The sequence below is a fragment of the Xenopus laevis genome, chromosome 1S (assembly GCF_017654675.1).
Source record: "Xenopus laevis strain J_2021 chromosome 1S, Xenopus_laevis_v10.1, whole genome shotgun sequence".
Taxonomy (NCBI): Eukaryota; Metazoa; Chordata; class Amphibia; order Anura; family Pipidae; genus Xenopus; species Xenopus laevis.
In genome coordinates, this window is record NC_054372.1 from 70865560 (window position 1) to 70890461 (window position 24902).

At 42.9% G+C, this 24902-nt stretch overlaps 1 protein-coding gene across 1 annotated transcript in view; it reads left to right on the plus strand.

The window, feature by feature from the left end:
• Positions 1-15538, plus strand: part of LOC121399323 — a 29956-nt gene extending 14418 nt beyond the window's left edge. The window contains exon 4 of the mRNA XM_041579711.1: positions 14178-15538. Within this exon, the coding sequence (XP_041435645.1) occupies positions 14178-14742 (565 nt within the window). The 3' untranslated portion in view covers positions 14743-15538. The remainder of the gene's footprint in view (positions 1-14177) is intronic.
• The last annotated feature ends 9364 nt before the right edge of the window (positions 15539-24902 follow it).

Consider the following 24902-nt stretch of genomic DNA (forward strand, 5'->3'; position numbering starts at 1 on the left):
TTGCAGGTGTGCTCGTGGCAGGATTACTGGCACCTCTGCCCCTGGAATGTTGATGAGTTCCTGAAGTGACATCACCCTTAAAAGCATTGTACAACATGTTTTGCAGGCTGGTTTGTAAATGCCGCATCTTTTCGGACTTGTGGTATGTTGGTAACATTTCTGACACTTTATGCTTGTACCGAGGGTCTAGTAGCGTTGCGACCCAGTACAGGGCCTTCTCCTTAAGCCTCTTGATACGGGGGTCCTTCAACAGGCATGACAGCATGAAAGACCCCATTCTCACAAGGTTGGATGCAGAGCTATCCATCTCCGCTTCCTCATTATCAAGGACTGCATCATCCACGGTCTCCTCCCCCCAGCCACGTACAAGACCAGGGGTCCCCAAAAGGTCACCACTAGCCCCCTGGGAAGCCTGCTCCTGTTGGTCCTCCTCCTCCACAAAGCCACCTTCCTCCTCTGACTCCACTTCTGGCACCTCTCCCTGCGTTGCAGGGCACATGTGTTAAATTGCCTAGTCTCAACGCTGCCAACAGATTGCTTCCATTGTCACACACCACTTTTCCGATCTGCAGTTGGTGTGGGGTCAGCCACCGATCGGCCTGTGACTGCAGAGATGACAGGAGTACAGATCCGGTATGGTTTTTGCTTTCCAGGCACGTCATCCCCAAGACAGCGTGACAACGGCGTACCTGGCACGTCGAATAGCCTAGGGGGAGCTGGGGGTGCACAGGTGTGGAGGAGGAGAAGGAGGACCCAGCAGCAGAGTAAGAAGAAGAAGAAGACGAGGTAGAGAGCGATGGAGGAGTAGAGGTGGTGGCAGAACCGCGTGCAATCTGTGGCGGTGACACCAACTCCACTGTTGTTGTTGAGCTACCCATTCCCTGCTTCCCAGCCATTACCAAGTTCACCCAGTGGGCAGTGTAGGTGACATACCTGCCCTGACCATGCTTGGAGGACCATGCGTCAGTAGTCATATGGACCTTTGGCCCAACTCTAAGTGACAGAGATGCGGTAACTTGGCTCTGCACATGTTGGTACAGGTGTGGTATTCCCTTTTTAGAAAAAAAATTGCGGCTGGGTACCTTCCACTGCGGTGTCCCAATTGCTACAAATTTGCGGAAGGCCTCAGAGTCCACCAGCTGGTATGGTAAAAGCTGGCGGGCTAAGAGTGCAGACAAGCCAGCTGTCAGACGCCGGGCAAGGGGGTGACAGTCAGACATTGGCTTCTTACGCTCAAACATGGCCTTCACAGAAACTTGGCTGGTGGCAGATGACTGGGAATGGGAACAGGTGGTCAAGGTGGAAGGCGGAGTGGAGGGTGGTTCAGACGGGTCAAGGAGAGCAGAGGTAGAGCAGTAAGATGCTGGACCAGAAGGAGTGTGGCTTTTAGTTTGCCTGTTGCCTTTGAGGTGTTGCTCCCAAAGTGCTTTGTGCTTGCCGCTCATGTGCCTTCGCATAGAAGTTGTACCTATGTGTAGAGATGTCGCGAACTGTTCGCCGGCGAACTTGTTCGCGCGAACATCGGGTGTTCGCGCTCGCCGGAAGTTCGCGAACATCGCGCGACGTTCGCCATTTTGGGTTCGCCATTGTTGGCGCTTTTTTTGCCCTCTCACCCCAGACCAGCAGGTACATGGCAGCCAATCAGGAAGCTCTCCCCTGGACCACTCCCCTTCCCTATAAAAACCGAAGCCCTGCAGCGTTTTTTCACTCTGCCTGTGTGTGCTGAAGAGATAGTGTAGGGAGAGAGCTGCTGCCTGTTAGTGATTTCAGGGACAGTTGAAAGTTTGCTGGCTAGTAATCGTTTTGATACTGCTCTGTTATTGGAGGGACAGAAGTCTGCAGGGGTTTGAGGGACATTTTAGCTTAGGTAGCTTTGCTGGCTAGTAATCTACCTTCTACTGCAGTGCTCTGTATGTAGCTGCAGTGGGCAGCTGTCCTGCTTCTGATCTCATCTGCTGACTGCTGCAATAACAGTAGTCCTTGTAAGGACTGCTTTTATTTATTTTTTTGTTGTTTTACTACTACTACTACTACTACTACTATAAGAGCCCAGTGCTATTAGTCTAGCAGTGTTGGGGAGTGGGACTGGTGTGCTAATCTGCTGCTCCTAGTAGTTCAGCAGCACCAACTTTAATTTTTTTTTTTTAATATTCATTTTTTTTTTATTTTACTTTTTTTTATTTTACTACCGCTGTAGTAGTGTATAAGTTGACCTTTTAGGCATTATTTGCCCTGTAGGCATTATTTGCACACTGTTTTCTTCAACCCGCCATCGAGCTGTGTGACCTTGTTCACATTCTGTCTAAATATCCATAATATTACCGTCTCCAGAAAAAACACCGGAGTCACTTTTTTCAAGCAGCCATAATATATTTTACGTAATCCGTATCCACCGCTGTAGTAGTGTATACGTTGGCCTTGTAGGCATTATTTGCACACTGTTTTCTTCAACCCGCCATCGAGCTGTGTGACCTTGTTCCCATTCTGTCTAAATATCCATAATATTACCGTCTCCAGAAAAAACACCGGAGTCACTTTTTTCAAGCAGCATTCATATATTTTACGTAATCCGTATCCACCGCTGTAGTAGTGTATACGTTGGCCTTGTAGGCATTATTTGCACACTGTTTTCTTCAACCCGCCATCGAGCTGTGTGACCTTGTTCCCATTCTGTCTAAATATCCATAATATTACCGTCTCCAGAAAAAACACCGGAGTCACTTTTTTCAAGCAGCATTCATATATTTTACGTAATCCGTATCCACCGCTGTAGTAGTGTATACGTTGGCCTTGTAGGCATTATTTGCACACTGTTTTCTTCAACCCGCCATCGAGCTGTGTGACCTTGTTCACATTTTGTCTAAATATTGATAATATTATCGTCTCTAGAAAAACCACTTGAGTTACTTTTTTTCAAGCAGCATTCATATATTTTACGTAATCCGTATCCACCGCTGTAGTAGTGTATACGTTGACTTTGTAGGCATTATTTGCACACTGTTTTCTTCAACCCGCCATCGAGCTGTGTGACCTTGTTCACATTTTGTCTAAATATTGATAATATTATCGTCTCTAGAAAAACCACTTGAGTTACTTTTTTTCAAGCAGCATTCATATATTTTACGTAATCCGTATCCACCGCTGTAGTAGTGTATACGTTGACCTTGTAGGCATTATTTGCACACTGTTTTCTTCAACCCGCCATCGAGCTGTGTGACCTTGTTCACATTTTGTCTAAATATTGATAATATTATCGTCTCTAGAAAAACCACTTGAGTTACTTTTTTTCAAGCAGCATTCATATATTTTACGTAATCCGTATCCACCGCTGTAGTAGTGTATACGTTGACTTTGTAGGCATTATTTGCACAGTGTTTTCTTCAACCCGCCATCTAGCTGTGTGTATTATCGTTTCCAGAAAAACCAACTGAGTTTTTGTTGTTGTTGTTGTTTTTTTAAAAATAATGCCAGGCAAAGGCAGGCCGCCACGCAGAGGCCGTGCTAGGGGCCGTGCTGCTATGCAATCCTGTGGCCCTAGCAAATTGCCCAGTTTTAAAAAGCCAATGACCCTGAACTCCCAAAATGCTGAAGAGGTAGTTGACTGGCTTACACAGCACACCCCATCCTCTACCGTTTCTAACTTTACCACAACATCCTCCTCATCCTCCACTGCTATGGCCACCCCACGTAACACTTCCTCCACCACCGGTGCCCCTTCTTCACTGGGGTCAGAGGAGTTATTTTCCAATGAGTTTCTTGAACTGAGTAATGCGCAACCATTATTGCCAGAAGAAGATGAAGGAGATGAGGACCTTACACCAGATTTAATTCTGGCAGAGAACACGATAGAGATGGACATAATGAGTGATGAGGAGGAGGTCCCCGCTGCTGCTTCCTTCTGTGATGTGTCAGAAGAAATTGATGCATCTGAGGAGAATGATGATGAGGAGATTGATGTTTTGTGGGTGCCTAGTAGAAGAGAGCAAGAGGAGGGTAGTTCAGATGGAGAGACGGAGAGTCAGAGAGGCAGTAGGAGAATAAGACTTAGAAGAAGCAGGGAGGACAGCCCGCAGGGATCAGTAGGGCAACAACATGTATCGGCACCTGTGTTCAGCCGGCCAACGCACCCGCCATTGCCGCCAATACCGCCAACTCCGCCAACTTCTACTGTTACCGCCAGATCGCACACTTCCAAAAAGTCAGCAGTGTGGGATTTTTTTAATGTGTGTGCCTCTGACAAAAGCATTGTAATTTGCAATGAGTGCAGTCAGAAACTGAGCCTTGGTAAGCCCAACAGCCACATAGGTACAACTTCTATGCGAAGGCACATGAGCGGCAAGCACAAAGCACTTTGGGAGCAACACCTCAAAGGCAACAGGCAAACTAAAAGCCACACTCCTTCTGGTCCAGCATCTTACTGCTCTACCTCTGCTCTCCTTGACCCGTCTGAACCACCCTCCACTCCGCCTTCCACCTTGACCACCTGTTCCCATTCCCAGTCATCTGCCACCAGCCAAGTTTCTGTGAAGGCCATGTTTGAGCGTAAGAAGCCAATGTCTGACTGTCACCCCCTTGCCCGGCGTCTGACAGCTGGCTTGTCTGCACTCTTAGCCCGCCAGCTTTTACCATACCAGCTGGTGGACTCTGAGGCCTTCCGCAAATTTGTAGCAATTGGGACACCGCAGTGGAAGGTACCCAGCCGCAATTTTTTTTCTAAAAAGGGAATACCACACCTGTACCAACATGTGCAGAGCCAAGTTACCGCATCTCTGTCACTTAGTGTTGGGCCAAAGGTCCATATGACTACTGACGCATGGTCCTCCAAGCATGGTCAGGGCAGGTATGTCACCTACACTGCCCACTGGGTGAACTTGGTAATGGCTGGGAAGCAGGGAATGGGTAGCTCAACAACAACAGTGGAGTTGGTGTCACCGCCACGGATTGCACGCGGTTCTGCCACCACCTCTACTCCTCCATCGCTCTCTACCTCGTCTTCTTCTTCTTCTTACTCTGCTGCTGGGTCCTCCTTCTCCTCCTCCACACCTGTGCACCCCCAGCTCCCCCTAGGCTATTCGACGTGCCAGGTACGCCGTTGTCACGCTGTCTTGGGGATGACGTGCCTGGAAAGCAAAAACCATACCGGATCTGTACTCCTGTCATCTCTGCAGTCACAGGCCGATCGGTGGCTGACCCCACACCAACTGCAGATCGGAAAAGTGGTGTGTGACAATGGAAGCAATCTGTTGGCAGCGTTGAGACTAGGCAATTTAACACATGTGCCCTGCATGGCACATGTGTTAAATTTAATAGTCCAACGTTTTGTCTCCAAGTACCCAGGATTCCAGGACGTTCTCACCCAGTCCAGAAAGGTGTCGGCCCATTTCAGACGTTCCTACACAGCCATGGCACGCCTTGCTGACATTCAGCAGCGCTACAACATGCCAGTCAGGCGTTTGATTTCTGACAGCCAGACTCGCTGGAATTCAACGCTCCTTATGTTGGAACGTCTGCTGCAACAACAAAGGGCCGTCAACGAGTACCTTTTTGAACTGGGTGGTAGGACTGGATCTGCACAGCTGGGGATTTTTTTCCCCCGTTACTGGGTGCTTATGCGCGATGCCTGCAGGCTCATGCGACCTTTTGAAGAGGTGACAAATATGGTCAGTCGCACCGAAGGCACCATCAGCGACCTAATACCCTTCGCTTTCTTCCTGGAGCGTGCCGTGCGACGAGTGACAGATGAGGCTGTAGACCAGCGTGACGAGGAGCTGGAAGCGCACGATTTCTGGTCGGAATCACCAGAACGAACCCAGGCACCTGCTGCAACGCAGGGAGAGGTGCCAGAAGTGGAGTCAGAGGAGGAAGGTGGCTTTGTGGAGGAGGAGGAGGAGGACCAACAGGAGCAGGCTTCCCAGGGGGCTAGTGGTGACCTTTTGGGGACCCCTGGTCTTGTACGTGGCTGGGGGGAGGAGACCGTGGATGATGCAGTCCTTGATAATGAGGAAGCGGAGATGGATAGCTCTGCATCCAACCTTGTGAGAATGGGGTCTTTCATGCTGTCATGCCTGTTGAAGGACCCCCGTATCAAGAGGCTTAAGGAGAAGGACCTGTACTGGGTCGCAACGCTACTAGACCCTCGGTACAAGCATAAAGTGTCAGAAATGTTACCAACATACCACAAGTCCGAAAAGATGCGGCATTTACAAACCAGCCTGCAAAACATGTTGTACAATGCTTTTAAGGGTGATGTCACTTCAGGAACTCATCAACATTCCAGGGGCAGAGGTGCCAGTAATCCTGCCACGAGCACACCTGCAAGGACAAAGCCCTTTGGCCAGTCTGTAACGTCAGACATGCAAATGTTTTTCTGTCCAAGGCAGCGCCACAACCCTTCTGGATCCACCCTCAAAGAACGCCTCGACCGGCAGGTAGCGGACTACCTGGCATTAACTGCAGATATCGACACTCTGAGGAGCGATGAACCCCTGGACTACTGGGTGCGCAGGCTTGATCTGTGGCCAGAGCTGTCACAATTTGCCATGAACCTCTTGTCTTGCCCAGCCTCAAGTGTGCTCTCAGAAAGGACCTTCAGTGCAGCAGGAGGGATTGTAACTGAGAAGAGAACTCGCCTAGGTCACAAAAGTGTCGATTACCTGACCTTTATTAAAATGAATGAGGGGTGGATCTCGGAGGGTTACTGCACGCCGGAAGACTTGTTCTGACTTCTATGCAGCTGTCCTTCTCTTCAAGCCTCATGACTCCACACACAGCTGTCCTTTAGCGTCCTCCTCCTCCCTCCGCCACCGTTACAAACTAGGGTGCAAACCCTACTGGTTTAATTTTTTCTGGCCTCTGTGCTTCAGTGGCTGCGACCAAAAAAATGCCTATTTTCTGCATTTATATGACATAATTTTTCTGGCCTCTGTGCTTCAGTGGCTGCAACCAAAAAAATTTATATTTTCAGCATTTATATGGCATAATTTTTCTGTCAACTGTGCTTCAGTGGCTGCGACCAAACAAATGCATATTTTCAGCATTTATATGGCATAATTTTTCTGGCCTCTGTGCTTCAGTGGCTGCAACCAAAAAAATTACTATTTTCAGCATTTATATGGCATAATTTTTCTGGCAACTGTGCTTCAGTGGCTGCGACCAAAAAAATGCATATTTTCTGCATTTATATGGCATAATTTTTCTGGCCTCTGTGCTTCAGTGGCTGCAACCAAAAAAATTTATATTTTGAGCATTTATATGGCATAATTTTTCTGTCAACTGTGCTTCAGTGGCTGCGACCAAAAAAATGCATATTTTCTGCATTTATATGGCATAATTTTTCTGGCCTCTGTGCTTCAGTGGCTGCAACCAAAAAAATTTATATTTTCAGCATTTATATGGCATAATTTTTCTGGCAACTGTGCTTCAGTGGCTGCTGAAAATAGTCATTTTTTTGGTCGCATTTATATGGCATATTTTTTCTGGCCTCTGTGCTTCAGTGGCTGTGGCCAAAAAAAACTGGGCAAACAATGCCTACAAGGTCAACGACGTTGACCTTGTAGGCATTGTTTGCCCAGTTTTTTTGGCCACAGCCACTGAAGCACAGAGGCCAGAAAAAATATGCCATATAAATGCTGAAAATAGTCATTTTTTGCCATACGTTGACTCAACGTATATGGCAAAAAATGACTATTTTCAGCATTTATGTGGCATATTTTTTCTGGCAACTGTGCTTCAGTGGCTGCAACCAAAAAAACTGGGCAAACAATGTCTACAAGGTCAACGTATGGCGAAAAATTACTATTTTCAGCATTTATATGGCATATTTTTTCTGGCAACTGTGCTTCAGTGGCTGCGTCCAAAAAAACTGGGCAAACAATGTCTACAAGGTCAACGTATGGCGAAAAATGACTATTTTCAGCATTTATATGGCATATTTTTTCTGGCAACTGTGCTTCAGTGGCTGCGTCCAAAAAAACTGGGCAAACAATGCCTACAAGGTCAACGTATGGCAGTTTGTTTAAAGAGAACAGTAGATTACTAGCCAGCAAAGCTACCTACCTGTAAGCTAAAATGTCCCTCAAATCCCTGCAGACTTCTGTCCCTCCAATACAGAGCAGTATCAAGCAGATTACTAGCCAGCAAACTTACTATCATCTGTCCCTGAAATCACTAACAGCTCTCCCCCTACACTATCTCTTCCAAGCACACACAGGCAGATTTTTCAGATACATTTTTGCCCTTGATCCCCCTCTGGCATGCCACTGTCCAGGTCGTTGCACCCTTTAAACAACTTTAAAATCATTTTTCTGGCCAGAAATGTCTTTTCTAGATGTTAAAGTTCGCCTTCCCATTGAAGTCTATGGGGTTCGCGAACCGTTCGCGAACCGCTCGCATTTTTGCGCAAGTTCGCGAATATGTTCGCGAACTTTTTTTCCGACGTTCGCTACATCCCTACCTATGTGGCTGTTGGGCTTACCAAGGCTCAGTTTCTGACTGCACTCATTGCAAATTACAATGCTTTTGTCAGAGGCACACACATTAAAAAAATCCCACACTGCTGACTTTTTGGAAGTGTGCGATCTGGCGGTAACAGTAGAAGTTGGCGGCATTGGCGGCAATGGCGGGTGCGTTGGCCGGCTGAACACAGGTGCCGATACATGTTGTTGCCCTACTGATCCCTGCGGGCTGTCCTCCCTGCTTCTTCTAAGTCTTATTCTCCTACTGCCTCTCTGACTCTCCGTCTCTCCATCTGAACTACCCTCCTCTTGCTCTCTTCTACTAGGCACCCACAAAACATCAATCTCCTCATCATCATTCTCCTCAGATGCATCAATTTCTTCTGACACATCACAGAAGGAAGCAGCAGCGGGGACCTCCTCCTCATCACTCATTATGTCCATCTCTATCGTGTTCTCTGCCAGAATTAAATCTGGTGTAAGGTCCTCATCTCCTTCATCTTCTTCTGGCAATAATGGTTGCGCATTACTCAGTTCAAGAAACTCATGGGAAAATAACTCCTCTGACCCCAGTGAAGAAGGGGCACCGGTGGTGGAGGAAGTGTTACGTGGGGTGGCCATAGCAGTGGAGGATGAGGAGGATGTTGTGGTAAAGTTAGAAACGGTAGAGGATGGGGTGTGCTGTGTAAGCCAGTCAACTACCTCTTCAGCATTTTGGGAGTTCAGGGTCATTGGCTTTTTAAAACTGGGCAATTTGCTAGGGCCACAGGATTGCATAGCAGCACGGGCCCCTAGCACGGCCTCTGCGTGGCGGCCTGCCTTTGCCTGGCATTATTTTTAAAAAAACAACAACAACAACAAAAACTCAGTTGGTTTTTCTGGAAACGATAATACACACAGCTAGATGGCGGGTTGAAGAAAACAGTGTGCAAATAATGCCTACAAGGTCAACGTATACACTACTACAGCGGTGGATACGGATTACGTAAAATATATGAATGCTGCTTGAAAAAAAGTAACTCAAGTGGTTTTTCTAGAGACGATAATATTATCAATATTTAGACAAAATGTGAACAAGCTCACACAGCTAGATGGCGGGTTGAAGAAAACAGTGTGCAAATAATGCCTACAAGGTCAACGTATACACTACTACAGCGGTGGATACGGATTACGTAAAATATATGAATGCTGCTTGAAAAAAAGTAACTCAAGTGGTTTTTCTAGAGACGATAATATTATCAATATTTAGACAAAATGTGAACAAGCTCACACAGCTAGATGGCGGGTTGAAGAAAACAGTGTGCAAATAATGCCTACAAGGTCAACGTATACACTACTACAGCGGTGGATACGGATTACGTAAAATATATGAATGCTGCTTGAAAAAAAAGTAACTCAAGTGGTTTTTCTAGAGACGATAATATTATCAATATTTAGACAAAATGTGAACAAGCTCACACAGCTAGATGGCGGGTTGAAGAAAACAGTGTGCAAATAATGCCTACAAGGTCAACGTATACACTACTACAGCGGTGGATACGGATTACGTAAAATATATGAATGCTGCTTGAAAAAAAGTAACTCAAGTGGTTTTTCTAGAGACGATAATATTATCAATATTTAGACAAAATGTGAACAAGCTCACACAGCTAGATGGGCGGGTTGAAGAAAACAGTGTGCAAATAATGCCTACAAGGTCAACGTATACACTACTACAGCGGTGGATACGGATTACGTAAAATATATTATGGCTGCTTGAAAAAAGTCACTCCGGTGTTTTTTCTGGAGACGGTAATATTATGGATATTTAGACAGAATGTGAACAAGGTCACACAGCTAGATGGCGGGTTGAAGAAAACAGTGTGCAAATAATGCCTACAAGGTCAACGTATACACTACTACAGCGGTGGATACGGATTACGTAAAATATATGAATGCTGCTTGAAAAAAGTCACTCCGGTGTTTTTTCTGGAGACGGTAATATTATGGATATTTAGACAGAATGTGAACAAGGTCACACAGCTAGATGGCGGGTTGAAGAAAACAGTGTGCAAATAATGCCTACAAGGTCAACGTATACACTACTACAGCGGTGGATACGGATTACGTAAAATATATGAATGCTGCTTGAAAAAAGTCACTCCGGTGTTTTTTCTGGAGACGGTAATATTATGGATATTTAGACAGAATGTGAACAAGGTCACACAGCTAGATTGCGGGTTGAAGAAAACAGTGTGCAAATAATGCCTACAAGGTCAACGTATACACTACTACAGCGGTGGATACGGATTACGTAAAATATATGAATGCTGCTTGAAAAAAGTCACTCCGGTGTTTTTTCTGGAGACGGTAATATTATGGATATTTAGACAGAATGTGAACAAGGTCACACAGCTAGATGGCGGGTTGAAGAAAACAGTGTGCAAATAATGCCTACAAGGTCAACGTATACACTACTACAGCGGTGGATACGGATTACGTAAAATATATGAATGCTGCTTGAAAAAAGTCACTCCGGTGTTTTTTCTGGAGACGGTAATATTATGGATATTTAGACAGAATGTGAACAAGGTCACACAGCTAGATGGCGGGTTGAAGAAAACAGTGTGCAAATAATGCCTACAAGGTCAACGTATACACTACAACAGCGGTGGATACGGATTACGTAAAATATATTATGGCTGCTTGAAAAAAGTCACTTCGGTGTTTTTTCTGGAGACGGTAATATTATGGATATTTAGACAGAATGTGAACAAGGTCACACAGCTAGATGGCGGGTTGAAGAAAACAGTGTGCAAATAATGCCTACAGGGCAAATAATGCCTAAAAGGTCAACTTATACACTACTACAGCGGTAGTAAAATAAAAAAAAGTAAAATAAAAAAAAATGAATATTAAAAAAAAAAATTAAAGTTGGTGCTGCTGAACTACTAGGAGCAGCAGATTAGCACACCAGTCCCACTCCCCAACACTGCTAGACTAATAGCACTGGGCTCTTATAGTAGTAGTAGTAGTAGTAGTAGTAAAACAACAAAAAAATAAATAAAAGCAGTCCTTACAAGGACTACTGTTATTGCAGCAGTCAGCAGATGAGATCAGAAGCAGGACAGCTGCCCACTGCAGCTACATACAGAGCACTGCAGTAGAAGGTAGATTACTAGCCAGCAAAGCTACCTAAGCTTAAATGTCCCTCAAACCCCTGCAGACTTCTGTCCCTCCAATAACAGAGCAGTATCAAAACGATTACTAGCCAGCAAACTTTCAACTGTCCCTGAAATCACTAACAGGCAGCAGCTCTCTCCCTACACTATCTCTTCAGCACACACAGGCAGAGTGAAAAAACGCTGCAGGGCTTCGGTTTTTATAGGGAAGGGGAGTGGTCGAGGGGAGAGCTTCCTGATTGGCTGCCATGTACCTGCTGGTCTGGGGTGAGAGGGCAAAAAAAAGCGCCAACAATGGCGAACCCAAAATGGCGAACGTCGCGCGACGTTCGCGAACTTCCGGCGAGCGCGAACACCCGATGTTCGCGCGAACAAGTTCGCCGGCGAACAGTTCGCGACATCTCTAGTCGCCAGCGTCAAAATTGCCATTTTCTGCAGGAAATTCGCAAAATTCGCGGCGGATCGAAACGGGACAAATTCGCCCATCACTAGCGGTGAATGAAACATATTCTAATTTAACTAATGTTGTTAGTGGAGTACAGCAGGGGTCTGTACCTGGAGGACAGCATTGAAAGTTGTCTAATTCCAGGCAGTGTCATTCTGTCGCTACTAAAGAAAAAAAATTACTGTCTTGCATAAAAAAGGGCATTAACTCGAGGGATGAAAACATAAATTTGCCACGTTATAGGTCCCTGGTAAGGCCTCATCTGGAGTAAGTAGTGCTGTTTTGGGCTCCATTCCTTAAAGGGGTTGTTCACCTTTAAATTAACTAGTATGATGTAGGGAGTGATATTCTGAGATATTCTGAGAAATCCCTGAACAGAGATGTGATAAAAAGTAGCAATAACACTACATTTGTCGTCAAACAAATAATAAAGGCCAATTGAAAAGTTGCTTAGCACTGCTCATATTGTAACATACGAAAAGTTGACTTAAACCACCCCTTTAAAGGACAACCACCCCTTTAAGAGGGATATAAATGAGCTGAATAGAGTGCAGAGACGTGTAACTAACCTGATTAAGGGGATGGAATATATAAATTATGAGGGTAGACTGTCAAAGTTGGGGTTGTTTTCCCTGGAAAAAAGGCACTTGTGAGGGGACATGATTACACTTTACAAGTACATTAGAGGACATTATAGACAAATAGCAGGGGACCATTTTACCCATAAAGAGGATCACCGTACCAGAGGCCACCCCTTTAGACTAGAAGAAAAGAACTTTCATTTAAAGCAGCATAAGTGATTTGTCACAGTGAGGACAGTGAGGTTGTGGAATGCACTGCTGAAAGATGTTGTGATGGCTGATTCTGTAAATGCATTTAAAGGAGAAATCAACCTGTGGGGGGGAAAAACCCTACCCCCCACCCCAGGTAGACCTCCCTCCCTCCTCCCCCCAGTCTAACTACCCCCCGAGGAAATGCCCCATACTCCATACTTACCCCTCGGCGCAGATTCTTACAGCGAAGTTCCACATGTCCATCTTCTGCATCCTTGGTAAGCTGACTGGGAGATCGCCAATTTCCCTGTAATTCCGCACATGCGCAGTTGCGCAAACCGGCAAACTCCTCCAACTGCGCATGTGCTAAAATACCGATCTCTCAGCGCCGAGGGGTAAGTATGGAGTATGGGGTATCTCCCTGGGGGGTAGTTAGCCTGGGGGTAGGAGGGAGGGGGGTCTACCTAGGGTGGGGGGTACAGGTTTTTTTCAGAACAGGTTGATTTCTCCTTTAGAGTGGCTTGGATGATTTCTTGGACAAGTATAATATCCAAGGCTATAGTGATACTAAAATCTACAATTAATATAGATATTGGTAAATATAGTTTATGTTAGTGTATGGAGGGGTCAGAGTGTGTGTATGTATGGATGCTTGGTTTCATTTGGAGGGGTTGAACTTGATGGTCTTTTTTTAACCCAACTTTACTATGTAACTATTTAACATTCCTTCTATATATTATTATTATATATCATATTATCATTATTTATATGTATTATTTAGTGGAGTACAATGCACTGTCACAATATGTCTCCTTTAAAGGCAAATGTTATAATTGATACAATAGTTGCAAACATTACTGAGCTGCCAGACTGAAGCACTAGGGACAGGAACATTAATTACAATTTCAGACACAAATTGATTATTTCCTATAGAAAAACATATAAACAGATTGAATTAATAATGACATTTCTACAAATGTAGTGGATTGCAGGGGTTGCACAGGGATGTTTTAGAAGTTCACCCTCATTTTTAAGTGATCTGGTCAGCTTTTTCATATTCTGTGACAGTAGACAGCACTTCAAGGAAGGTCAAGACTAGAATTCAAAATTGGCCTGGCATTTCCAGTACAAAGAGACCCAAAAAGCCCCCCCCCCCACCAGCCCACTAAATAGTAACTGTTGCAGTAACTGCAGTAACAGTATGGCATCTTACAGCAGCCTCTCTGGCATTGCCGGAATCAACAGATCTGTTGCAAATTTTGTGATTTATTTCATTACCCCATATATTAGATATATATAAGAAATATTACATTTTCTTCCTTAATATTTGTTTTCCTGTACACAGGGGCTTAAATAATCAGTATGCCTATGTCGCTCTGTTTACGGTTGCCCAATGCAGACAGCTTGCTGATGCTGATTTAAGGGATGCTCTCAGACAAGAAGATGCTGCAAACCTTGTGATGACGGTTGCAGATCAACAGATATACAGAGGAACCAAAATGGTAGCAGCTTCATACTTACAAATAGATAATCAACACGCAGTGCATGCAGAAGCTCGTCTTTTGAATGGAGAAGGAAATGCTCCATCTCCAGTACAAGATTTAATAAACAGAAACGAGGATAGAGGATGTGTGTTGTTTTACACTTTGAATTCACCCTGTACGGGACTTTGTGTCAGGATTGGAGGGCAGTACAATATTCTAAATAAACTTAATGTCTTTGACAACATCAACAACAGAGCTTTAGTTTACAATGATGTGTATTTTGCTGATCTTACAAGGAAGGAAGATATTGTTTGGGCAGCTTGGGCAGCGGTAAATGCTAGAATTGGTTTTTATCGTTGTTTTAATAATCGCTGTGTCAGATGTTTTAAAAACGGTACCCAAAATAGTAATTGTTATTATACCTGATAAGTCATCAATGTTTTAAAAAGATTTTTGAGCAGTAGTTCAACATTTCAGGGCAGGTGTGGGAAAAAGATCTACTGTGTTTTGGCAAGATCAGTAAACAAGCGGATCTCTGCCTATTTTGGCTACCAGTCAGATCATACTGCAGTCCCACGAAGACCTGTGGGGCAAGATCTGCATTGCCAATGCCATTGCCTGTTTTTCAACTCTGTCCAGTAGCTATCTTGCACTTCGTTTTCTGGGGAATAGAATCTGTGCTTATAAACAGATTATGGTTTTTTTTTTACTTTTCCCCAGAAAATTCGTCAAGATCATAATTGATTCCTGGGGCTTCAAGAAGAGCCAGATAGTGGGAAATTTGTGTGATTTACCTTTACAATCATGGCACGGGTATGTATCCTATATCTGTGGTATACAGGTGTTTGGATGTTACAATCCAATAAGTGTGCAGCTCACCTGGTACCCTTGCATACATGTCCTACTCCAAGGAATATTATGCAAATTTACACCATTCTTATACAATTAAAATGCATTTATTTCAGTAGTTGGCACAAAGTTGTCACTGCAATAAAAACATTATATATCTATGGCAGTGCTGTCCATTTCCATGATTTTCCAGGACAATGGGAAAACTGCCAACAGCATATACATAGGTGGAAGATAGGTGGAAGATGTGGAATTCTCTCCCTGAATCAGTGATGTTAGCTGATACACTAGATAGCATTAAGAATGGGTTGGACAGTTCTTTAGCAAATGAGGGAATACAGGGTTATGGAAGATAGCTCACAGTAACAGTTGATACAGGGACTAGACTCCATCTTGGAGTCAGGAAGGATTTTTTCTCCCTCTGAGGAAAACTGGAGAGGCTTCAAATTGCGTTTTTGCCTTTCTCTGAAAGTTAGGCAGGTTTTATATATATATATGTATGTATATGTATATATATATATATATATATATATATATATATATATATATATATATATATATATATATATATATATATATATATATATATATATATATAGTCCACACAGTAGCCCGCCCTCTCGATAAATTAGTTTGAATTGCCTGGGTGCACTATCAATAATTTAAATTTCAATCCACAAAGACAGATCCGCACTCTCAGGTCTTATGAAAATATAAACGGTTTTATTATTTAAATGCGAGACTAACGTTTCGGCCTCCTCTGAGGTCTTTCTTAAAGTGTCTAATAAGTTGTAAAAATGCCTTAAATAGAAGAATTGGCGGGAAAAATAGACACATTGGAACTGACGTATTGTCATCATCATAGAATCGCAACAGCCATTTACATATTCAACATTAAAAACACTTATCCATCTTAAACATGCATTTTACATACATTGATTACAACCATTATTACTTCTATTATTAAAAACACAATATTTTGCAACACTGTTTTATAATTTTACAATTGCTGTCACAACGTACTTCCTTATCTCAGCCGTAAAACTATGTTGCCAAAAGTATATCATTAATTTGAGCTAGTTGACAGGCCTGCTCTGAACTAAACCTCTATTACAAACTATCATTCAATAACGGCTAGGTGGCCCCTACAGCTAGTATGATCTCTATGCCCCTGGGTTTATATCACACTATTGTATTAGAACTAGCCTCAATAGTTTACACCCCTCCTCAGTATATCCCTTATGACAGTGTCAGTCCATGTATTTTAACGAAGTATGTGTGGAACTGTTATCTATTCACTACTTAGGCACATTAACTCATGTCATTCTTTTAAATATACATGTGATATAATCCAAAAACCCTTCATGTGTACAAATCTCGTAACCATCCCATAATGCAATAAACCATTAGCCTATACATGTCATATCCCATTGTTAAATTAAACACAAAAATCCCCAATTGTGCTATATTTATAATGTGTATGTGCAAAAACCCAAATATAGTTAATCTTTCTTGTGAGCAGCCATTGTATAATTATAAGTATAAGAATAATCTAGCCCCACAAACAAAATAAAACAAAAAAATAAAAAATATACTTAAAATTCAAAAAAATAAAAAAATAAAAGACAGTATAGAAACAAAAAATATTAAATAGTGTGCATGAAGTCCCAATATTAGACTTTGTTTAGACTCTCAATCCATGTAAACAGTCATTATTGTATCCTCCCATCGCACGAGCAAGTGCACCCCCCCCTGCAGTATGTCCAGGATCCACCTACTTCAGTCCACAATGTATGACAGTGGGGTATATGTAAAACTGTCAACTTAATATATCTTATCCAAGAGAGGGGATACCCATCAAAATTGATACATGATACTATGCAGTGGGCCCTTGAATTGGAGAGGGATGACATGCTGCTGGAGCAAAAATATGAAAGAATTGATAAAAAACACACAGACGATATGTATTATGTGAGTCGTTATGATGTAGCAGCAAGCTACAGACATAAGTGTGTATTGAAACATTGGCCATTGGTTCAGAGTGATGGGGCGTTGGCTAAAATGCTTCCCCCTAGACCAAAATTCAGTTACAAAAGAGGCCGGAGTCTGAAAGAGAATTTAAGTTGCGCAGACCGGGTAACTATATATACAGAGCTCCAGAAACAGCACTTCCTAACACCGTGTCCGGGTGTGTTTAAATGTACCGGTTGTATACTGTGTAGCACTCTCATTTTGGATACCAGCTCCACTCACCCCCACACTGGCAAAAAATACGTGATAAAGTAACGTATGACGTGCACCACCACTATGTTGGTCTATATCATAAAATGCCCATGTGGTCTCTTATATTGCGGGAAGATGATACACCAACTCAAAGAGAGAATTGAAATGCATAGAGCTATTAGGGCTGCATTAGACTCAGAAAGGGAGGATAATAATAAAGAAAAGGGCAGATAGCAAGATATAGCACAGCAACTGGTGGCAGAAGCCAAGCACAGTCCTGCAGCGTTCAGATGCATGCCTATAGAGCATGTTCCAGAGAGATTACGTGTAGGTGATTTTGATAAGGCTTTACTCCAGAGGAAAGCCAATTGGACCTATGAGTTGGACTGTGTGGCACAAAAAGGGTTAAATGGTCAATTGGTGTTGAGCGGCTTTTTAAATTGAAACTAACATATTTTCATGATGTGTGGCCATAAGAAGACAGAAAAGGCAACAAAGTAACAAGAGTAAGAAAATGTCCTTAATAAGAAAATGACACATTGTTTGTAACAAAATTGCTTTATTGTGTGTCTGTCGCTTCTGATAACAATACAATATATACTTTGTATGGATTTGCAGGGCATACATGGAAGGAATCTCTTCAAATGGACTTTTATATGAACATTCACTTACCCCACTTGTTAGTGGCATCTTGTGGTGAGAATGCTAATTACGTGACATAATGGATTCAGTATGTTCACTAAGTTTATTAATTTACTGAGGTTTGATTCACATGTATGACGTCATATCTAGGTGCCCTTTTTTGGAAATGGGATGGTCTATGTGTATAAATATGCACCTAAAACACTTGTAATCTATTCTTGATAAAGGCCCAGGCATGGACCGAAACGTTGGATGCACAAGTATGAATAAACATTAATTTTCGTCACTGAATTTTGGAGTGCGGGTCCCTGTCTAATTGATATATATATATATTTTTATGCAAAAAATATTGCATAAAAATGTGAGGAACCAAAGCCTTTTTTTTAACACACTCACTTCATTACAGGGGCTCAAAAGCAATTGGACAAATTAAAAAACTAAAAATAAAATGTTAATTTCTAATAATTGGCTGAAAACCCTTTGCTGGCAATGACAGCCTTAAGTCTTGAACTCATGGACATCACCAGATTCTGGGTTTCCTCTTTTTTTATTGCTCTGCCAGCCAGGGGCGCTCCACCAATGAGGCGAGTTGAGACACTCGCCTCAGGCGGCAGCGCCCCCCTGGTTGCCAGGGGCGGCAAAAATGCCGCTCCTGGTAACTAAGAGCCGAATTTCCAGTTTTCAAACCGGAAATTCGGCTCTTCTAGCACAGAGAGCGCTATTGCGCTCTCTGCACGAATCGTCGCGGACCGCCCCTGCCCTCTCCGGCGCTATAAAGGTTAGTGCCGGGAGGAGGGAAGGGGGCAGCGAAAGAAGGCCGCCTCAGGCGGCATTATAGCAAGAATCGCCCCTGCTGCCAGCCCTTTACTGCAGTGGCTTTCAGTTGCTGTTTGTTTGTGGGTCTTTCTGTCAGAAGTTTAGTCTTCAACAAAAGAAATGCATGCTCAATAGGGTTCAGAGCAGGCGACTGATTCAAGAATATTCCACTTCTTTGCTTTAATAAACTCCTGGGTTGCTTTGGCTGTATATTTTGGGTCATTATGAAACGCCTCCCAATCAATCTGACTGCATTTAGCTGGATTTGAGCAGACAGTGTGTCTCTGAACACCTCAGAATTCATTTGGCTGCTTCTGTCCTGTGCCACATCATTGATAAACACTAGTGTCCCAGTGCCACTGGCAGCCATGCACGCCCAAGCCACCACACTGTCTCCGTCATGTTTTATAGAGATGTGGTATGCTTTGGATCATGAGCTGTTCCACACCTTCTCCATACTTTTTTCTTGCCATCATTCTGGTAGAGGTTGATCTTGGTTTAATCTGTCCAAAGAATGTTTTTCCAGAACTGTGCTGGCTTATTTAGATATTTTTTTTAGCAAAGTCCAATCTAGCCTTTCTATTCTTAATGCTTATGAGTGGCTTGCACCGTGCAGTGCACCCTCTGTATTTACTTTCATGCAGTCTTCTCTTTATGGTATGGTAGACTTGAATATTGATACACTTACCTCCTGGAGAGTGGTGTTTACTTGTTTGGCTGTTGTGAATGGGTTTCTCTTCAGTGGAAATGTTGTCTTCTGTGGACTTCCAGGTCTTTTTGCGTTGCTCAGTTCACCAGTGCTTTTTTTCTTTCTCAGGATGTACCAAACTGTAGATTTTGCCACTCCTAATATTGTAGCAATTTCTCAAATGTTTTTTTTTTGGTTTTTGCAGCATAAGGATGGCTTGTTTTACCTGCTCCTTTGACCGCATGTTGTCCGTTCACAGCAAAATCATCCACATACAAGAACTCCCCCTCAAATCAACTCCAGGGCTTTTTGTTCAATCCAGCAAATTAAAGCTGAAAATCTGCAGTTCAACAGCATTTGAGTTGTTTTATTTCTGGCTTCTTTTTATTCACAGCTGTGCATGCACAGTATCGCAAAATGGTGAAAAGTTAGTGAAGAAGTTAGCTATTTCATTCGACTGTACATGCGTCTGCCCCAGGAAATTTGAAGAAAGAGGAAGCCGGAAGATGACCGCTCCATGGTGTTCTCTGGGAGAATCCCATGCCGGTGCAGTTTTCTCCTAAAAGTTGCACTGGCCCAGGGTTTAAGGTAAGTAAATGCGGTCACTTGGGGGTGCCTAACTTTTGTTTGACACCCCAAGTAAAAAAACCTTTCCTTCTCCTTTAAGAATCAAATCAGAGAGATATTGAAATAAATGCTGCCTGCTGCTTGTACCTTATCTGATTTGAGTTGCTTACTTATTTTTCTACCTGTTTTTCTTTGGATTTCATATGTAGCTGGTAAGGAAAATGAGGTGGAAAATATTTTACCTTTATAGTAAATCTTTAATGACCACATCCAGTTTTTTATTGAGTTAATCTCTACTGTATGTTCAAAGATTTCTGACCTGATGGTTAAGAATAAGAATGAGCCGCATCCATTTGGCTTGTAGTTGTATCCTATTATTGTTAAATAAGTAGGACATTACTGGGCCTTGAAATTACGGTTTTGCACTGAAATGGCATGATGGTGCCTCAAGCACAAGTCTTTACATTGGTAAGAAAACACTGTTTGTTTTGTACAGTGGGCTTTTGTTATTTAACAGTTTTGTATTTCACAGGATTGCTTTCTGTGTAAATCAAGGCACAGTAAGAATGTTTCCATTCTCAAACATGTTTATGGACCTTGCAAAATTATTCACTGCCTTCCAGTTACATTCCAATAGGGTTACCTATTATAAGCCTATTCTAGACATCATGTATGTAGACATGTTCAAACTATATAGGGCATATATGATATATATATAGCACTCAACAGGTCTTGATTACAAAGCTAAAACTTCTATATTCTACAAGTTCTACAACATTTCCATTACTTTATGTGACCTTTCTTAAGGGAAAGCAAAATAAAACTTTCTTTTGTTGAATGCTGTAATTATTTTCTTTTATAGTTTTTTTTAGCATCCAGGCATTTGACAATCACGTTTAGCGTGCTCCTTCCAAGATTAAATATATATATTTAGAAGTTTTCATTTTTTTAAGTATTTTCTTTTTCTGTATGAGTGCCACCCCTAAAGCTGCCATTGTAGAGCCTAGTATGCTGTACTTCAAAAAAGTTTTCACGTATTACTTTTAAAGAATTTCTGAAAAAGTGAGGACACAGAAACCCAGAGGTGAGCGCAATGTCTTCCTTTGGTGCTTACTAGTTCTCTATTACATTATTGCTCAGTAGGGATGTAGCGAACTGTTCGCCGGCGAACTAGTTCGCGCGAACTCCGACTGTTCGCGTCCGCCGCAAGTTCGCGAACGTCGCGCGACGTTCGCCAATAGGCGTTCGCGTCAAAATCGTTCGACCATTCGATCGCTAAAATTGAACGATTTTCGTTCGAATCGAACGATCGAAGCCATTGGATTGAATGAAATCATTCGATCGAATGGCTTTGATCGTTCGATTCGAACGAAAATCGTTCGATCGAACGATTAAAATCCTTCGATCGTTCGAATCGAACGATTAAAATCCTTCGATCGTTCGAATCGAACGATTTTCGGATGTTCGAAGTTCGCGAACTGTTCGCGAACTGTTCGCATTTTTTGCCGGTGTTCGCGAACGGCGTTCGCGAACACATACTCGGCAGTTCGCTACATCCCTATTGCTCAGAACATATTTCTGTCTTCTCTCTGGCTGTAAGCAAATAGTGTTATATTTTGTTTGTTGATGTTTTGTTTTTTTAACAAAAAAAGGAAAATCTGGGCCAGGACCAGCTGGAAGGTTTTTTGGTGCAATAAAGTACTGCAAAAAAGTTTCAGAAGTTTTCCTGCAGGGCCCTTCTATGACTACATCTAGGCCTCAACTAAATGTGAAATCCGGTGCCCCCTCACTCCCGCAAGATTGCGTAAGAGTGCAAGCATGCGCATATTTTCTTAGTGGAGCACTAAGCGCCTATCGCGCTTATGACTAGAGACAATTTCTCATGTTTTAATACTGATGCTTTTAGGGCAGAGACACATGCGAAGATTCAGGGAGATTTGTCACCCAGCGACAAAACGCCTCTTCTTTGGGCCGGCGTTTTACAAAGTCGCCCGAAGTTGCCTCGCGAAGAAACTTCAGGTGACTTTGGAAAGCTGAAGGTATCCGACATTCTAGCCGGCAGGAAGGCAGTTCGGGGAGATTACTCGTCCAATGAAGAATCGATTTGTCGACGGGCAACTAATCTCCCAAAATAGTAGTGTGTGCCCTGGCCCTAACTGTTATGGTTTTTCATGTTTTTCCCTGAACTTTTGCTACTTAAAAGAGTATTAACTTCAGCAAAGGATTATCCTACTACAGTGGTGTGAAAAACTATTTGCCCCCTTCCTGATTTATTATTCTTTTGCATGTTTGTCACACTTAAATGTTTCTGCTCATTAAAAACCGTTAACTGTTAGTCAAAGATAACATAATTGAACACAAAATGCAGTTTTTAAATGAAGGTTTACGTTATTAAGGGAGAAAAAAAACTCCAAATCTACATGGGCCTGTGTGAAAAAGTGATTGCCCCCCTTGTTAAAAAATAACTTAACTGTGGTTTATCACACCTGAGTTCAATTTCAAAGGTTATAAAGCCATTTCTAAAGCTTTGGGACTCCAGCGAACCACAGTGAGAGCCATTATCCACTAATGGCAAAAACATGGAACAGTGGTGAACCTTCCCAGGAGTGGCCGGCCGACCAAAATTACCCCAAGAGCGCAGAGACAACTCATCCGAGAGGCCACAAAAGACCCCAGGACAACATCTAAAGAACTGCAGGCCTCACTTGCCTCAATTAAGGTCAGTGTTCACGACTCCACCATAAGAAAGAGACTGGGCAAAAACGGCCTGCATGGCAGATTTCCAAGGCGCAAACCACTTTTAAGCAAAAAGAACATTAAGGCTCGTCTCAATTTTGCTAAAAAACATCTCAATGATTGCCAAGACTTTTGGGAAAATACCTTGTGGACCGACGAGACAAAAGTTGAACTTTTTGGAAGGTGCGCGTTACATCTGGCGTAAAAGTAACACAGCATTTCAAAAAAAGAACATCATACCAACAGTAAAATATGGTGGTGGTAGTGTGATGGTCTGGGGTTGTTTTGCTGCTTCAGGACCTGGAAGACTTGCCAAAAAATCTACCAAAAAATCCTGAAGGAGAATGTCCGGCCATCTGTTCGTCAACTCAAGCTGAAGCGATCTTGGGTGCTGCAGCAGGACAATGACCCAAAACACACCAGCAAATCCACCTCTGAATGGCTGAAGAAAAACAAAATGAAGACTTTGGAGTGGCCTAGTCAAAGTCCTGACCTGAATCCTATTGAGATGTTGTGGCATGACCTTAAAAAGGCGGTTCATGCTAGAAAACCCTCAAATAAAGCTGAATTACAACAATTCTGCAAAGATGAGTGGGCCAAAATTCCTCCAGAGCGCTGTAAACGACTCGTTGCAAGTTATCGCAAACGCTTGATTGCAGTTATTGCTGCTAACCAGTTATTAAGTTCAGGGGGCAATTACTTTTTCACACAGGTTTGGATTTCTTTTCTCCCTAAATAATAAAAACCCTCATTTAAAAACTGCATTTTGTGTTTACTTGTGTTATCTTTGACTAATAGTTAAATGTGTTTGATGATCAGAAACATTTTGTATGACAAACATGCAAAAGAATAAGAAATCAGGAAGGGGGCAAATAGTTTTTCACACCACTGTAGATAAAGATGTGACATCAAATAGATTAGATTACAGCACCATTCGCATCATTCATTTGAAAATGGCTAAAATAAAAACACTTTATGAAATCTGCTCAACTCTAGTGCATTTTATATACAGCACATTCCCATATCACAAAATATAGCCTCCTCTAATCATCAGGATTAGTGAACTTCACACAGTCACAGCCTTTTGTACCTCTTTTATACTTTTATAAATCCTGTACTATTTTTGGGGTAGATTAAAGTGGGTCTTTGCAAGTACTTTCCTATTTTAAGTAATATTCACTTTTATGCTGATCTCACTTACTCATTTCTCCTTTCTAAATCTTCTACTTCTCACTTTTACAGTTTAGCTTTCTTTTTCTCAATCCTCTGCAATTGCTTACTCTTGCCATCTCTTTTTCCTGCTTCTGCCCTTTTTTTCTTCATTCTCAATATTCCCATTATATTATTGCTTTGTCCCATTCACTTTATGTTCTCAGTTTCTTACTGAGTTTGCTTTTACATATCTACCCTCTTGTATTTCATCTCTCTGTTCCTTCTTTCCCATCCTTAACCATCTGCCATCCATTTCCATCTCATTCTGCTTTCAGGAATGGTCTTCTTTATGGCTGCTTTATCCAGCAGCACATTCTGGCATAGCATAGGGAAATGTAATTAGATGTTTCATTTCAATCCTGTTCTCCATCCTATATATGATACAACATCCCTTTTGCCATGATTTTTGGCTGAGATCAGTGTCGGACTGGCACGGCGGGACACCGGGAAAATACCCGGTGGGCCCCGACCCTTAATGGGCCCCCGCCGGGCCAGACACCTCTCCAGAGATCTGTAACAAAAAGTTTTCCTCCCGCAGCGCCATTGGCGCAGCGCCGATCAGCGCAGCGCCTTCTGCGCATGGGCCAGGCGCCTGTAACACCGGCAGTGCGCCAGCGCATAAACGCTGGAGCGCGTCAACTTAGGCGCCGGCGCATAAACACCGGTGCATGCCAAAATGGATGCTCCCACCAAAACACTTAGGAGCTATGACATCTAATTTGGGCGCCTGGCTTCCTATTGGTCCCTGATCTGTCTGTCTTCCTCAGCCTGCTCCTGATTGGTTCCTGTCCCCTTAAATACCTTCCTCTTCCTCCTCACATTGCCCAAGCTGGCTTCTGTTTCCACAGTTCCT